Source organism: Phaseolus vulgaris, chromosome 11 (genome assembly GCF_051622355.1).
Source record: "Phaseolus vulgaris cultivar YP4 chromosome 11, ASM5162235v1, whole genome shotgun sequence".
Taxonomy (NCBI): Eukaryota; Viridiplantae; Streptophyta; class Magnoliopsida; order Fabales; family Fabaceae; genus Phaseolus; species Phaseolus vulgaris.
In genome coordinates, this window is record NC_143508.1 from 14,422,183 (window position 1) to 14,440,626 (window position 18,444).

At 36.3% G+C, this 18,444-nt stretch overlaps 1 protein-coding gene across 12 annotated transcripts in view; it reads left to right on the forward strand.

The window, feature by feature from the left end:
- The first annotated feature begins 386 nt into the window (after positions 1-386).
- Positions 387-18,444, forward strand: part of LOC137818591 (uncharacterized) — a 32,081-nt gene continuing 14,023 nt past the window's right edge. For 5 of the 12 annotated variants that reach the window (XR_011082096.2, XR_011082099.2, XR_011082097.2 and 2 more), the window contains exons 1-9: positions 418-625; positions 697-1,319; positions 1,694-1,854; positions 2,850-2,910; positions 7,134-7,199; positions 7,306-7,391; positions 7,565-7,631; positions 10,663-10,875; positions 11,331-11,396. Coding sequence is in view for 4 of the 12 variants with exons in the window: in XM_068622125.2 (XP_068478226.1) it covers positions 481-625; positions 697-1,319; positions 1,694-1,854; positions 2,850-2,910; positions 7,134-7,199; positions 7,306-7,391; positions 7,565-7,631; positions 10,663-10,875; positions 11,331-11,396 (1,488 nt within the window). In the remaining 8 variants the exon portion in view is untranslated. Of the gene's footprint in view, positions 626-696; positions 1,357-1,693; positions 1,855-2,849; positions 2,911-7,133; positions 7,200-7,305; positions 7,392-7,564; positions 7,632-10,662; positions 10,876-11,330; positions 11,397-18,444 lie in introns of those variants that run through there. The other 7 variants (XR_011082103.2, XR_011082108.2, XR_011082106.2 and 4 more) reach the window with 4 other exon arrangements.

Below are 18,444 nucleotides of genomic sequence, written 5' to 3' on the forward strand. Positions count from 1 at the left end.
ATATTAATCTATGTACATTTATTAACAAATATAGGTAAAGCTATCAATATTTAGTTAACATAACAAATAAAATTTTAATTACATATTAATTTTTGGTTATAATGCCCAACATCTTATATATGTATCTGTATTTTTTAATTTTTTATTAATCTATGTATCCACATTTTATACATATATATAAAAAATACATAACTTTATAATAAAATTAAAAAATATATTTAAACTAATATTTAAAAAATACAATTCACATAAAGTATTAATTATTTATTTGAATATTAATATTAAATATAAATATATATAATAAAAATAAAATATACAGATACAATAATACCTTTAGATATTAATAGTTATTATTCATAACTTTAGTTTTTAATAGATGATTGTTTAAGAAATTGGTGTACATTTGTTTGAGTTGAAAGTAAAAGAGTGGTACTAGACAGCAGAAAGCATAAGCTTCACTGCCATCTCCCATAGATCAAAATGGCAGCAAAGAAAGCATGGAGAATCGTTCCGAGACCCCTTCTAGAAACCATCCTCAACAACCATGCGCAGCACCACCGTGTCCCCCAACCCCTCCTCCTTCACGGCCCCAGAGGCGTCGGCAAAACCACCCTCATTCTTAAACGTATCTCTCTCTCTCTCTCTCATTTCTCTCCCTCTAAGAACCATTTCACGTTTCCCTCTTCTTCTTCGCAGGTTTACTCCCCGACTGGAATAGAGGCCCTCATCTCACGGGTTACGTTGACTTCGCCGACCCAATGAAAGACGACCCGGGCCGATCACACGGCCCGTGGGCTTCCTGCTCCACCTGCCCTCCGCCCCGCCTCTCGGACTGTCGCAAAATCCTCGAGCATTGCCTGGAGTCCATGACCGAGAAGGGTGTCCGTGCAGGGACCATCAGCTCCCAACAAATATTCACTACCCTAAACAAATGGCACGGTCTCTCCACCGCCCTCCGCCAGGTGCTGCAGAGCAAGTGGCGTGCTTCGGGCAGGGCTTCGCCTGCCGCGCTATGGGACCGGGCCGTATTGGCTATGTCCGGGCAATGCACGGCCGCGGAAGTTGGTCGGATTTTGGGATATGGAGAGAAGGAGAAAAATGATTTGTCCTTTGAGGAGGCTTCTTACATGAAGGAATCGGTTGTAGCACTGAAGCTCGCGAAGAAGGTAATCGAGTTTCAGCAAGGGTGGAGGGCCAATGCCATTTCACATATGAATCACACCGGTGTGTTCTCCAGGACTTTGACACATTCTTGTACTGATTGGCCTTGCTTGTTGTTAGAGTTGTTGTCACAAGCTGCTGAAATTGATCATTTTCAGGTACTTGATGTTTTGCAAAATACTCAATTTAATCAAGGTTTGAAATTGCACTCTTGAATGCCATTATCTTCACTTCTGGCAATTGTGGGCTGGTTTAGCCTCAATTGCTGTTGCTGTGACCTCCAAAACCATGATGTTGCAATTGCAGTTGTGGTTTTGGAACATAATTATAAACCTTGAATTAAATTGTTGAATATAATAAAGATGCATTTCGTACTTGTATACATCCAGAAACGATTTTTTTTTGTATGTTGTATGCTTATTTATCTATGCCATGATGTTCACGTTGGATTGTTTTTATTTTTTTATTTTTTTTGCATAGTGTGTTAGTGACATGAGATGTTCAAACTGATGATATATTCAAGTAACTGCAGCCAAAGCTGGTTATTAACAATATTGAAGTTCTAAAGCAAGCCACGGTAAACAACAAGTTATCAGTCAGTGGACCCCTATATCATGATAGTCTCATTTGGAGAATGATTGCTTTGGGTGCAAACGAGCGCTGTCTGCCTGTTATCCTGGTGACATCTGATAGGTGATTTTCTTATGTTAAACTTTGTTCCCTTTCTTCTCACATTTTGTCGCAGTTTACCATACAAAGTTCTTATAACATGCTGGATTTTGATTTTTTTTTTTGCTAATTTTGTTTATATTTTTTTACTTTGGAATCTTGTGGTTGTCAAATCACATAATTACTTTTTTCGAATTGAAGGCACTACAATCTTTTTAATAGATATATCAACTTTTGACTATGGGGAAACTATTTATATTTGTTGAAAGGATTAGTGACAAAACATGGTAATTGAATCGGGATACAAGTTCTGTATCAAAGAGCTTATATTTTGAATTGTGTCGTGAATTGTAAGATTCATGAACATTAAAAATGCAAGTATACAGTTAATAACAATCACACAGTCAAAAAGAGTGGTTGTATCTGTATGTATTTAATGTATTTATGCTGCACAATTTGAGCAATACAACCTCCAAAAATAACTGCTGTTGCTGCATAAAATTCCTATAACATGCAACTAAACAAATTTTGCATTATAGCCATTCAAAAAATAATTGTTGTTTCTGCTATGTGTAGGGTACAGACACAGGTATTCTTATTTATAATAAAGAAGAAATACAATAATAAGGAAAAAAATCATATATCTAACGTAATCACTCATATATGTAACAATATCAAATGATAAAGGCCACCGCTAGATGCCAACACTAGAATAACTAGAACCAATTCTAGTATTTTTTGTATCAGTTCATTACTTTTGTAGAAACCATATTTTGTGACGATTTCAAGTAGTCAATTATGATTGTGTTACTTTAGTAAGTCTAACATTGAACCGTATATTCAAGAACTAAATGTTTCATGTTGGGTCTAGGTTGATTTTCATGTTATACACATTCACGTATTCTGAATTCTTTGTTCTTATGTATTTGTGCTAATTTAATATTTGGTGTTGCCCTTTCTACATTTATTTTACCTTGGTATTCTTTCTACTAATTCTAATACCTTGTTATTTGCCCTAGTTACTACTCATATGAAGCTTTCTTGGAGTTTGGATATAAGGAGATATTTATCTCACGCGAGGTACTTGAACAACTGCTTTTTCCTCCTTTGCTCTTTCTTTCTACACACACCAATATACACAAATCATTATGAGAATTTGTCTATGACATTAAGTTAAGATACATGAACGAACATGCTCATTACTCCTTCAAATCAAGCATGTAAAAAAAAATATAAGATTAGTCTAGAACTGTATTTTATAGATGTCTACCTTCCTTTCCATGGAAAAATGTGATTGGTAACATGGTAAGATACACTATGCTACCTTTTGAGGTTAAGTTTCATAGGAAGAAAAGTTGACGATAAACACAAAATGAATCAATGTTATCTACAATGGCCAAAGTGGCTGCTATTGTGGTGGTGAGGCATGAAAAAATGTTTACGTGTTGCAATTTTGAATTGTGGTTGGAGCATTTGTGACTAGGGGTGTTGCAAGGCATAGTTGTGATTGCGTTCTTAGGGTGATTTAGGGTTTGTCATTGAGTTCTGCTTGAAATCTTGAAAGTACCATCACTTTTTAATTTTTTGTGATGGCATATTTTGGTTTCCACAATGTTTAAATGTTATTTAGCTTCTAAAAAAGCTTAATCCTACCATGACCCTAATAAAAAATCACAAGGATAGAAAAAGGCAAAGGCGTGTCTTTTTGTTGGTGTTTCTCAAATCATCTTGATAAGAATGATGACTTTTGTTAGAGTAGTTTATATTATCTTCTAAGCAAAAACTATTTTGTACTAGATCTAGCTGTGACCTAGAATCCTAGGGGCAAACTCATATTTTTTTCTTTCTCTTTTCTTAAGCTTCTATTGTAAGTGACTCATATATATATATATATATATATATGAATTTGAATAAGTAGAGAGATTGAAGTTAAGATCTTGAAGTGAAGATCACTCAAGCTATTTTCCTCATATAAAAGTTGGTATCAGAGTGGATTGATCTCGCTTTGCCCGTATTGTTCGGTGCCACAGCATTTGCGGTATGGGTGTTGGAATTTCCCATATTGCTTATCTCAATTTTTGCGGTGTTGTTATATTCTAGCTGGAAACTTTACTTAATGCTAATTGGTTTTGAGATAAAATCTAACAAGGAGTTACATAGTGAATGTATTAGAGAGAAAGTTATGCTAGCATCTATTGTAGAAAAGTTGGTAGAAGTCCTCTAGAAGCCCTAAAAAAGAGTGTAGATGGGAAGTATCTTATCAACTAGACATATTGTTGGAGATCCCACGTCAACTAGATATATGACCAAATAATAGTATATAAGTAGGTTAGGTTCAATTATGATGTGAGTTGATTTGGAAAATGCACACATTGAGTTTTTGGTTTTTCTTGGATTAGAGTTTTGATTGGTGAATACTTAGTGAGGATTGTCACTACTGGTCACAAATTTAACCAAGTGGTTAAGTAAATGTGAAGGTTCTCTTCAAAGAGTAAAAAGAAAAGACACCCAAGAAATGATAGAAAACGGAATTACACATTAAAATTGAGAGAGAATTGGCGAAAATGGAAGAGAATTGAAAGAAATAAGAGAAAATGGATCTTATGCGGTTGTAGCATCCATGATGGAGTGATGGAAGGAATCCCGCCACTTGGGGGAGGAAAGCTCCAAGATAAGACTCAGAGGAAATATTCACTCAAAAAATCACTCGAACAATGTTTCTTTACTCAAAATCTAGTGTGTTTTACAAGAGAGCAAGGCACTCTATTTATAGCCTAAGGTGTTGTGTGGATTAGCAATGGGAGGGAAATTCAAATTCAAACTAAGCCTAACAATGCCCCTAATTAGGCGCCATTAATTGTGGATCTAGAAGAGCACATGCTTCTCACATTTAAGCATGTGCTTAGTGTGAGAAGTGTGACTTTGGCGACACATGGGGAGATCTTTCTAGAAGTTAGGTAAGCCCAATTTATGCTATTTAAATCCTATTCTACCGAAATACAAACCAGGGAAAAAAGTTGGTGCTCAAGTCCAATAATTTGTGCTCTGCTCCTGGTAATCCTTTGAGGCATAATGGGCTCTGAGTCACTGGCTATGGACGAGTCTGACCTAGCCCTGTGTTCTGTGTCATGTTTTTGGTCATCCTTTGTTGGGAAAGAAAATAAGGACAATATATGGAGGGTGTATAATAGGAGGAAATTTAAAAATAAAGGATAAGGGGGTTAGTTAGTTACGGGAGGTCTTTAAATAAACACGAACCCGATAAGGGAGGGGGTAGCTGATTGTATGTGTAAAGTGGTGACAGGATAATACTTGTGTGAAAGGAACTGTTTTCCTTTGTAAGTGTTATGAGTGTTTTGTGACAGTGCTGGAATAAAAACAAAGTTATTCATTTTTTTAACTTTGTTCTTTGTGAGAATCTTTATCTTTCTTTCTGGGAACCTAACATTTTGGTCTGACTTGCCGGATACAAAAAAATAGAGGGAGGAAGAGAGGATGGAACAGAGGAAAACGACATTGGAGAAGTTGACCAGCGAACATGGAAGATGGATTTCGGAAATGAGAGCAAACATTATTGGGTTGAAGGAAAGCATGTTGGACCTGAAAGGAATAAAAGAAATGTTGCGGGACATCATGAAAGGGGACAAAATGTCTGAGGGGGGAGAGTTCGGTGAATGGCGATGAAAGGAAGGAAGAACGTTCAAGACAGGGTAACAAGTCTGATGCAGAGGATGCAGGGGAGCTGAAACTGTGGTCTTGGAGGGTGGACTTACCAATCTTTGAGGGTGTGGATCCAATGGGGTGGCTAGCCAGAGCAAAATAATTCTTTGAGGTGCAAAATGTCTCAGCCAACGAAAGATTAAAACTCTCACACCTTTCTTAAACATGTTTTTGATGGTAGCTTGTGTACTAAATACTCTCTTAATTATATTTCTAGGACTACGACTTTTGCCCAATGCTTCATTGCTTTTTTTTTTCTCACGAGCTTCTGCCATTTCCTCCTCCATATTAAGGCTTCATTTCTTGTTTAAATTTTGTTGCAAACCAAGAACAATTTCCCACATTTTCTTCTTCACTTGATTAGTAACATCCTTGCAAGCTCCAACATTATTTTGAGTACCAACTCAGTGATGTTTTCAACCAATAAACTCCCCCTGTTATTACCTTTTGATAGTATTTGCATTGAAGTTTCCTAGTATCCTTAACAACTGAGATACAATGCTTCCAAGCTATATCACTCCTATTTCCTGGAGCAATTTTTGGAGTCACGGATGTATAGGAGTTTGAAGTTGGATTTGAAGTCATTTTAACGATTGGGAGTGCAGATTGGGTGCAGTGGAAAAAATAGAAGGAGAAAAATGGATTGGACTGCACTTTGGATGTAGTGCAGTTTGGTTTACTATAAAGGACAAATAGAGTGGTGTGGTGTTGTGAAAAAAAGTAGAGGGAGAAAGTGTAATTGGACTGCACCTTGGTTTATTATAAACTGAAGAGCAGAGTGGTGCGGTGCGGTGGAAAAAAAAACGAAGGGAGAAAGATGGATTGGAATGAGAGTGAGTGGAGTTTGCAAGTGAAATTAAATAGCTGATGAAAGAGCGGAAATTTCTTTGTTTTGGGGAGGGTAAAGCGATGTTGAGAGCAGTAGTCGTTCGTGGCAGCATGGTGCCTAGTTTCTTGATTATTTTAGGAAGTGGCAATTTTTCACTTTTGGAAGAGAGGAGTCACAGTTTTTTTCCGTTATGCAATTGGGCTTTGGAAGCAAAATAACTGGGCTTTTGGGTTACAAATTGGGTCATGCATCCCAACCCAATAAAAACACTGGAAGCTTACCTAAGAGCTGCCACGAAGACGTGTCACATGCATGGTGCAGTGAGGAGTGTCGAGGTGCCATTGCTAGTAACATTGCCATCGTGAGAGGTGTTGCTGCGAGTAACATCGACGCTATGAGAAGCGCCGCTACGAGGTATGTTGAGTCTACGAAAGGCGTCGTTGCTGTGAAGAACATCGCTGCGAAGTGATGAGCTCGAGACAGACACTGCCACAAGAGGGTCTGCATTACGTGAGTCGCCACTCACACGAGTTGTGATGGCGCGAGATCGGAGAGGGAGAAGAAGATCGTAGACTCATTATCTTACAATTTGAATTGTGCTTTTGACTATCATGATTATATTGCTTCTTCCTACAATTTAGTTGTGAAGGTGATTTTGAGATATGCTGTCCTTATAGTTGTGTATAAGTTCTTTTTCATTTGTTATTTTGTATTGTTTAGTACATATTATTCATGAACAACTTTTGCCTGGCAGACCTTTGGATGGACGCCACAAGAAGCCAAAATGCACATGGTCACGGACTACTTTAGTCTTTCAGAAGTATGAATATTTCATAACAATTAAATAATTTTTATATTATTGCTTAAATTCTTATTTTAGTTCCAAGTAATCATTGCAAGCTTTAATTAATATTTCTTAAATTCAGTGGAAAGTGATTGCTGAGGTACTTGGACCAAATCCTCGACATCTATTTGAACTTTATGCACTTAAACAAAGCAATTATCCTCCGCTGTAAGCGTTTCTTTTTTAGTTATTTTATATACAGTTATAAAAAAACTATTATAAGCAATATTACTCTTTTGACCATTATCTGCAGGTGTTTTATATTAGCATAGGTTCTGTACCATTGTTACACATCAATGGAACTGTATGTCTTACTAGTTCATGCTTTTGCTTAACTGTAGACGAACAGAAGACAAGGCTAGTAGTACCTTCGAGGACATTGTAGATGCATATATAGCGTATTTGCAAGTAAGTTCAAAATTGGGCATGAAATATATCATCTTTCAAAATTGGTTTAATTGGAATGCCTACTTGGATATTTACCCATTGTATACATTCACAGAATAAAGCTCTTTTGATTATAACAACTTCAAATACATATCTGTGAAAAATGGAACCACTGCCTTTTATTTTTAATTTGCCAAACAAATGTGATATGATACATTCTTGGGATTATTCAAGAAAACCTCATAAAATGCAGGGTATATTTTGTAAATTGCATTAATTTTGCCACAATTACAGTAATGCAATAGCATAGGACATTTTCTCCTATGAAGAGATAAATTTCAGTTTCCATCATTTTTGACAAAAGTTGACAAGATGGGTGGATATATAAAATATTCTTTCCTTTCTGTCACTTTTTTCATGTATAAAAGCAGAATAGAAAGTGAATTTTAATTTTATAATCAAAAGGGTTTAAGTACCTAAGAGAAGATATAAAATGAATTGCCAAAAAGCAATGGGTTTTAGAACAAATAACTAACCAACCCTTTCTTTTTTATAAAACTCATGTTAGGCATCACTATGAATTTTGACATCTCATGGTTGACAACTCAAAATCCACCAATCAACTGCCATCACATGAAACATAACATAAAAGAGAAAAGAAAGGAGTATAAAACATGGGGGGACCAAACCAAAACACATATAAGAAAACAGAACACAACATAAATACAGAATAAAGGAAATTGGTATCTGTTATGGAAAAAATCCAAACTAACACAAGGAGGCATCACAAAGTACATCACTAGTGAAAGGCATGAGTGCATAAAAAATCAGCAATTAAGCGATCAAGCTTACTGAGATAGGTTTTTATATCACGGTCTTCCAGCTTTAGTGAAATATGGTTGTAGACAACATTATAAAGGCTATGATTGTCATTGAAGTAAACTCTCTCAGGTTTGTTCCAAACATCATAATAGGTCGTAAAAGCTTGGTATTGGGGTTGCAATTTGACATCATTGGAGAACCAGAGAATGCTACGCAAAGAGACATCAATTTGGTTCCCTCAAGCTTGATCAATGCTGGGAATGTCTTTGGTGTGTTTCGTCAAGTGGTTGTGACAAACTTGACCTTGGAACCACAACTGGACAACAGCAGCCCAAGAGCTGTAGTTACTTGTCCCAATTAGTTTTTCACATGGAATTAGCGGAACAGTAGTAAAAGTCATTCTAGAAGTGATATTTAAGTTCGAGCTGCCAAAAGCCATGGAAAATGAACCCAAAAGGGGCTCTTGGGTGTGATGAATGAAGCAGAGGGAGTGTTGTCAAGTAGGTTATGTTGTAAAAAGGGAAAAACTGCAATTTGTTACGGGCTTGTAAAACACATGTTAGGAAGAAATTGTGTGTGAGCACGTGAAGCGATAAAACAGAGCGACAAACAAAGGGTGGTAGTCGTCCAGAGAAGGTGGTTATGGTCACAACGACCACCAAAGGAAAAGAACACTCGGGGATGGAGGAAAAGGGCACTCAGGGGTTGGGGATATTCACCCGAGAGAAAAAAAGGAAAAGAAAAAAAGATAGGGGCCTTTTGTGGATTGAGAAACCTAAACTACCATATAAAGAAAATGTTAGCTGAATGTTGTGTGTGAAATGCAGACCACAATATGTATTTATAGCACTTTACATAATCAAATACAATAAGTTCTTACCTAATAATCAAGAATCAATGATCCTAATTTCCTAGAATCTGTAATAGCTAATGACTAATAAATCTATAATAGCTAATGACTAATAAATCTATAATAACTAATGAGTAATTACATTCTAACAGATAAAACAGAGAATGATCAGCATCACTTTGTATCATTCCAACTGCTGGATGAGAGTTCGAAAATGCCCAAGCCATGGACATTGAGGCCATATAAGGACCTATGTAGGTGAAATAGCATATTAGATGACTTCCCCTAGCAACAAATCCAAGAGGTTGTCATATAGAGCAAACAAGGGAGTTAAATGCTTAGAGAGCATGATAATTGTCGATGAGGAAAATGGTCATTGCATAGCAAGGCAATGCTAGTTGGGGTGGTTGTTGATTGTAAAAAATGTTAGTGGTGAACTGTAATGCTAACAACAAACAATAATTCCGACGATAAAGGATTACTACTACGGTGGACAATACTTTGATATTAAGAGATACACTTGTGAATGGTGATGGCAATGATGAACAGGGAATTAGAACGAAATATTTCAATGATATTTCCTAATGAAATCATATCATATCTCCTTATGTAATGTGATCAATTCATATCTCTAAAACTTTTTGTGAGCAAGAATGTTGTCTCTAGTTATGCTCGTTGTAACCTTCCTTGGGATTATTATTGTGCATTCTTGCTCTCTTTCCTCTTCATTCATGCACTTATCATTATTCATGCTCAAGTCCAAGTTCAACTATCTGATATGATCACCAAGCTGAACTTTTCTGCACTAAGAGACAAACTCAATGCTTGGTTTGTCTCAATTTCACCGTACTCTGAGCTTGAAGGGGAATAATAGAGTATACTTGTACATGTCAATGGCTGAGTCAGCTCTTACGCAGAGTTAGTTAGCGCTGTCATTTTGTTATGACAGCTGGATTTTGTTTGGTTAGCTAGTTGTCATTGTGTTATGATGACCATATTTAGTTGGCTTAGGTCTAGCCTGTTGCAAGGTTATTCTTCTGTATAAATAACTGAGCTCAATGGCTACTCCTCTGTGTGTAATCAATCCATTTTTACAGTTTAATAAAATTTCATGTTATCTTTTCACACATAAATTATTTACAAATAATAAAAAATTAAATTAGGAAAAATATGATGAATTAAAATAAAAAGACAGAATATTTGTAGTTTTTCCTGTTATTCTGGTGGAGGTTGAATTTGTGGACTGCAATTTTTTTGAAAATCTAAGGTGTGATGTGATATATTATTTTCTTTTTGTTTTTAATTAACTTCAATTACTTTGTTGGTCTTCTCTCTTCTGTATTCGTGATTAATGACATGTTATTATTCAACTTCATTCAGATTACTGTTGTGAATCCTGCTATGGATAGAGCTTTGGAGTTCTTGCAAAAGTTTGCAATTGATGTACACAATGGAAAGATTTCAGAAGACAGATTACGTTTTGGTGCAGCTTGGAGGCATCCCCCACAAATCGATGACCCTAAGTTGCACAAGCAATGGGCAAAGCTTCAATTAATAGATTTTGTTCAGTCTTTGGCTAATACAGAATTTGCAGTAAGCTTTCTTTTCTTTTATCAGTTTGTATAGTTTTTTTGAAAATGAAGACACTGGAGCAAAGTTATATAAAACATAAAAAATGCATACAAAAACACAATGCATGGAATGCAAAATTATGGGATAATGTCCCTATTTTTTCAGTTTTTGTTTGTTGAAGGTGAGTTTTAGGCTTTACTACGCTACTTGTTACATGTAACAAATGTTAAAAGTGGGTTCTTACATACCTAAAAGTTATTATAATTATTGTCATGTTTTATAATGGCTGTTGGCAGTACTCATGATGGACTATTAGAGTTTTTTTTTATATTTTTGTATATTAGAGTTTTAAGGAGTGTCAAAGTATTATTTTCCTTTGCTTAATATAGAAAAGGACTTTTTATGTTATCTATTTATTACTATGCAAAGATGTGATTGGAATATGTTATGTAATGTTGGTCATTGTCTTCGAGCAGGTCAATTACCGAAGTGATTATAGTGAAGAAATCTTTGATGATCCATCTACGATTGCTATGTTACAGGTATGTTATTCTAGAAAAAGCCATTGGCCTTTCAGAATCTTCCTTGTCAAATTTTATATTACTAGCTCATTCAATTCGAAGTTTTGAGATGTAGATGATCATTAGTAGTTATTTTTGAAAAATGTTTATTTCAATAATTTTATTTCTTGTTTTTGTGATAGGTTGTTTATTATGGTAAAAATTTAAGTTGAAAATTAAAACCATCAAATACAAGTGTTGGTGAATTATTGAACCTTTTAATACTGAACATCTACAATAACAAATTAACCTAAATTCTTTGAAATATATTGTCAAACTATAAGAAAAGGATAACCATTGAGTTGAAATCGTGTTTGTGGCAATATTGGTGATTTGTTTATATTGGTAAAAAGAGATCAATACAATAATTAAAAGCTATTTTATATCATATAATAAAAAAGATATGATCATAGAATAATATAGATATTGTTGAATGTAACGAGCTTAGCCCATAGTTTATATTATTCTGTTATTATGTTATTAATTCTGTTCTTATTTTCATCCATAAATAAAGATCCCTATGTGTGTATTTTACACAAGGGATATCAATCCTATATTTATTTTCTTCATTCTTAACAGATACGATCTTTGATATATTCATTTATAATGATATGATCCTAATATTGTAATTATAACACTTCCCCTCAAGCTAGAGCATATAAGTCATATGTACTCAACTTGCATACTACACTGCAAAATGTTAGGATGAGTCATAGCGAGATAGTTCAGGTTACCTACTAACTGTTTGTATCTCAGGATCTGAGTACGACTCTACTTTTATGTGGTACAAGTTTGATACTTGGGTTTACAAGTGTACATCCCTATTTCTTCTAAAATATCCAGAGCATATTTCCTTTGTGATATGATCAAACCACCAGTGGAGTTAGCAACTTTAATACCTAGGAAGTACCGTAGTTTACCAAGGTCTTCTATCAGGAACGGTTGAGTAAGATATCTTTTTAGAGATGATAAAGATGACACACCTTATCAGACATCCCCCTTTGAGCAACAAATCTAAGAGGTTGTTCTATGTATACTTCCTTATCAAGTTAACACAGTCGAGTGAGTAATGGCTGCCATGTAGAAAAGAAGGATGACAAATGTCATTGTAGCAATAGGAAAGGTTATTATAATCTTGTCTATAGATCTTTATAAAACTTATGGCAACTAGACCAACTTTATATCGATCAATGTTCCCATTAGATCCAATTTTAAGAGTATACAACCATTAACACCTAACAAATGTTTTTCTAGCTAGAACAAAAACCAACTCCCAAGTGCCACTACTTTCGAGAGCACATATCTCATCAATCATAGCTTGTTGCCACTATGGATGGATAAAACTTAACTGGGAGACTTATAAATCGAAATAGAAGAGAAAGAGGCCAAACAAGTATAATGTGTATTAAAGGAAAGAATAGGGTAAATCCCTTGTGTATATTGAACACATAGGGTTATGTTTATATAGGAAAAAGAAACATATGGGCTAAGCCCATTACATAAATATGAGATATCTAACAATATCTATAATATCTCATAATATCAAATAATATCTAATAATATCTAATTATATCTAATAATATCTAACACTCCCCCTCAAGCTGGTGCATATAGATCATATGTACCCAGCTTGTTACAAATGTAATCAATCCTAGGTCCTCGTAAGTTTAGTAAAAATATCTGCTAATTGATTATTTGAATTAACAAACTCAGTCTTGATATCTCCTGATATAATCTTTTCTCGAATGAAATGACAATCAATCTCAATATGTTTTGTCCTTTCATGAAAAACTGGATTTGAGCTAATATGAAGAACAGCCTGATTATCACATATCAGTGTCATTTGAGTAACCTCTCCAAATTGCAATTCTTTAAGTAACTGTTTAAGCCAAATAAGCTCACAAGTAGCCGAGGCCATAGCTCTATATTCTGCTTCTGCACTAGATCTTGCCACAACACTTTGTTTCTTGCTCTTCCAAGAGATCAAGTTATCACCAATGGAGACACAATAACCAGAAGTTGACCTTCTATCAGATGGAGATCCTGCCCAATCAGCATCTGAATAACAAACGACTTTAGTATGGTTATTATGACCATATAACAAACCTTTTCCAGGAGAGCCTTTAATGTACTTCACTATACGAATGACTGCATTCCAATGATCTTCACATGGAGAATTAAGAAATTGACTCACCACACTGACTGCAAAGGAAATATCAGGACGAGTAACAGTGAGATAGTTCTATCTTCCAACTAATCTCCTGTACTTCTCAGGATCTGAAAGAGGCTCCCCCTGATTGGGTAGAAGCTTGACGTTGGGATCCATGGGAGTATCAACAGATTTCGAATTCATCAACCCAATTTCCTCCAAAATATCTAATGCGTATTTTCTTTGAGAGATAACAATACCAGTATTGGATTGTGCTACCTCAATCCCCAAGAAATATCTGAGTTTGCCAAGATCTTTGGTCTGAAAGTGTTGACAAAGGTGTTGTTTTACTTGTGAGATGCCATGGTGATCACTGCCTGTAAGAACAATGTCATCAACATATACTACAAGATAGATACACCCAGCACTCGAGTGACGATAAAAAACTGAATGATCGCCTTCACTGCGAGTCATACCAAATTGTTGAACAACATTGCTAAATTTTCCAAACCAAGCCCTAGGAGACTGCTTGAGGCCATATAAGGATTTGCGAAGACGACATACCAATCCAGAAGACTCCCCCTGAGCAACAAAACCGGGAGGTTGCTCCATATAAATTTCTTCCTGCAAATCCCCATTAAGAAAAGCATTTTTAACATCCAGTTGATAAAGAGGCCATTGTTGAAGAGCAGCCATAGCTATGAATAAGCGAACAGAGGCCATCTTTGCTACTGGAGAAAAAGTATCACCATAGTCTAAACCAAAAATTTGGGTATAACCCTTAGCCACAAGACGAGCTTTGAGACGATCAATAGTACCATCAGGACCAACTTTGATAGCAAAAATCCACCTGCAACCAGCAACAGATTTCCTAGATGGTAAAGGAACAAGTTCCCAAGTTCCATTATTCTGAAGCGCATTCATTTCATCAAGCATGGCCTGACGCCAACCAGGATGGGCTAAGGCATCACCTACAGATTTTGGAATGGATACAGAAGAAATAGACGAAAGGCAGGTATAAAAGGGTTGAGATAGTCTATGGTAACACAAAGCAGTATAATGTGGAGAGGGATTACGAGTAGAACGTATACCTTTACGGATAGCAATAGGAAGATCAGGTTCAACAGTCGGAGGTTCAACTATAGGAGCCGGAGGGGGATGAGGTGTTGGCACCAGAATAGAGTCTGCTGATGGACGATGAGACGGTTGACGACGACTATACACCTGAAGAGTTGGCGGCGGTGGTGAATTGTTAGGTGCACTAGGCACAACAAGAGGAATATTAACTTGATTAGATGAAGAAATTGAAGGAGAAGGACAAGACTTAAAGTAAAGGGAAGATTCACTGAAGGTGACATCTGCTGAAATAAAATAACGGTTTAAAGACGGTGAGAAACATTTATATCCTTTTTGTGATCTAGTGAACCCTAAAAAGACACATTTGTGTGACTTAGGAGATAATTTATCAAGACCAGGACTAAAATTATGAACAAAACATGTGGACCCAAAAACTTTGGGAGGTAAAGAGTGGAGAGGGTCATGTGGAAATAAAATAGAATGAGGAATTTTATTATCTAAAACTGAAGATGGCATGCGATTAATGAGATAACATGCACTAAGAACAGCATCACCCCGAAAACGCTGAGGAACATCACCATGGATTAAAATAGTACGAGTTGTTTCAACAAGATGTCTATTCTTGCGCTCAGCTACCCCATTTTGTTGAGGTGTATAAGCACATGAAGTTTGATGAAGAATACCATGAGAAGCCATAAAATTTTTAAAAGAATGAGAAAGATACTCACGTCCATTATCACTGCGCAAAATTCGGATGGAAATTCCAAATTAATTTTTAATTTCATTGTAAAATATTTGAAATATAGAAAACAACTCAGAACGGTTTTTCATTAAAAATACCCAAGTACATCTTGAATAATCATCAATAAAAGTAACAAAATACTGAAATCCTAAATTAGACTTAATACGACTTGGTCCCCAAATGTTAGAGTGAACTAAGGCAAAAGGAGATGAAGCACGTTGTGAGACACTACGAGGAAAAGAACTACGAATGTGTTTCCCTAACTGACACGACTCACACGATAAAGTAGACACATTAGACAAACTTGGAACAAGCTGTTGCATCTTGGCAAGACTAGGATGACCCAACCGAGCATGAATGAGAGATGGAGAATCCATAATTGCGCCAACATGTGCAGAGATCTGTAGTTGATAAAGTCCATGAGACTCACATCCGGTGCCAATCATCCGTCCCGAACTCCGGTCCTGTAAAGTAACAGAATCTTTGGTAAAAGAAATAACACAGTCAAGGGAACGAGTGAGACGACTAATGGATAATAAGTTAAATGGAGACCCAGGGACATAAAGAACATTATCAATAGATAAAGATGAAAAAAGATTAATGGTACCAACACCATGTGATGGTACCCTATATCCATTGGCCATGGTAACTGAAGGTAAATAACCCGTAGTAGATAGGGAAGAGAAAAAAGATTTATTACCAGTAATGTGATCAGTGGCACCTGAATCTAGAACCCAAGGGCCATGGGAAGTGGAGTGAGTGAGGCCAACAAAAGATGTACCTGAATGTGCAACAGAAGCCGTGGAACTAGGGTTCTGACGATCCTCATACCATTTAAGAAATTCATTGAAAATAGCAGGCTGGCTTGGGGTATCAATTGAAGTTTGGTCCATGGTAGAAGGTTGCACAGGGGCAATTTGAGCAACCGCAACAGATCTAGGAGGACGACCATGTAAGGCATAACATCTGTCAATTTTGTGGCCAAGTTTGCCACAATGGTCACACTTGTGACGCCCTTTGCCCGGCTTGTGAGGGCGAGTACGATCATTATGCTGAGATACTAAAGCAGAAGAGTCATCAACATGAGACGTTATATCAGCGGTGTGTTTACCTGGCACGCGCAAAAGGGTAGAACAAGTGGAAGTAAAATTGGGCACAATAGGAGATCCCAAAATTTGATCACGAACGTGAGAATAATCATCAGGAAGACCATGTAAACCCAATAACATGAAGAACTTGGATCTTTGTTCTAGTTCTTGAGAAGGAGTAGAGGCAGGAGGTAATAACTCATTAAAATCATGAAGAAGAGCATGAAGTTTACCTAGATATTCTGCCATTGTACCATCAAGACGTTTGGGAGCAACAATTGTGAGAAGATTTTGACACACACCATAAAGACGTTGAGTATCATTGGTGTATAATAATTTTGCTTGTTCCCAAACTTCTGAACATGTTTCATAGGTACGAAAAATTTGTTTTAAAGATGAGTGAATGGTCGATTTGATAACAATGCATAATTGAGCATCAATTTTCGACCAACGAACAACCTCATTTTCAGGAAGAGTAGGATGAGTAAGATGATCAACATAACCTTGACTCTTAAGCCATAATTTAATATCTGATGCCCAAGTGTCATAATTGGTTCCATCCAATTTGTCAATGGAAAGATGAACATTGACGTAATTAGTATAAATAGATGAATCCGGCATAATGACCGAAGAAGAAGCCATAGTGGCAGCGGAAGCGGAAGAAGCCATAAAAGATAAGGACAAATCTAGTCACCGGTTAATTGGCGGGAGCAACAAAGATGAAGGCTCCGACAGCGATTCCAGCAGCGTCTCCGGCGAAGGTCCGGCGAAGTTCCGGCGAAGGTCCGGCGAAGGTCCGGCGAAGGTCCGCGAAGGTCCGGTGAAGGTCCGGTGAGACAGTGGGGGTGGTGGCTGGAAAATTCCAGTGAATAGTGGATTCACCAATAAAAATTGAACCCTAAACCCTAAACTCTAACCTTATGCTCTAGATACCATATTAAAGGAAAAGAAAGAATAGGGTAAATCCCTTGTGTATATTGAACACATAGGGTTATGTTTATATAGGAAAAAGAAACATATGGGCTAAGCCCATTACATAAATATGAGATATCTAACAATATCTATAATATCTCATAATATCAAATAATATCTAATTATATCTAATAATATCTAACAATGTGTGAAGCAAAGACGATGGTAACTTAGGTTAGTATAGTGGAGGGAAAAGTTACGGGTATACCCTTACGGAGGACAATGGGAAGATTGGGTTACACTTTCGGAGCTGGAAGGCACAAAGGATCTGATACTAGAAGAGAGTCATCCCGTGGAAGATGGGAAGGCAAACAATGACTGTAAACTTGAAGATTTGGTGGAGGATAAGGATTTGTAGGTACACTAAACATAACTAGAACTGGAATATGTACTGGTTTAGATGGAGACACGGGTGGAGAAGATAAAGAATTAAAATATAAAGAAGACTCAGTGAAGGTGACATTTGCATAAATGAAATAACAGTTCAGGGAGGGGCAAAACATTTATATCCTTTTTGAGATCTAGTAAAGCCTAAAATAACACATTTGTGTGACTTAGCTGATAATTTATCAAGACCAGGATTGCGAACAAAGCATGTAGATCCAAAAACTTTAGGTGGTAAGGGATGAAGAGGTTGATGAGGAAATAAAAGAGAATGAGTAATTTTATTCTCTAAAAAACTAAAGATAACATGCACTAAGAACAACATCACCCCAAAAACGTTGAGAAACATCACTATGAAGTAACATAGTGCAAATAGTTTTAACAAGGTGTTTATTCTTGTCAGATTGAACTAAGGCAAAAAGGGATGAAGCACGTTGAGACACTACTAGGAAAATAACTACGAATGTGTTTCCCTAACTGACACGATTCACACGATAAACTTGATAAATTAGAAAAATTTGGAACAAGCTATTGCAACTCATGTAAAATACACACATATGGGTGTGTATTTATAGATGAGAATAATAACAAAATCAATAACATAATAACAAAAACTAT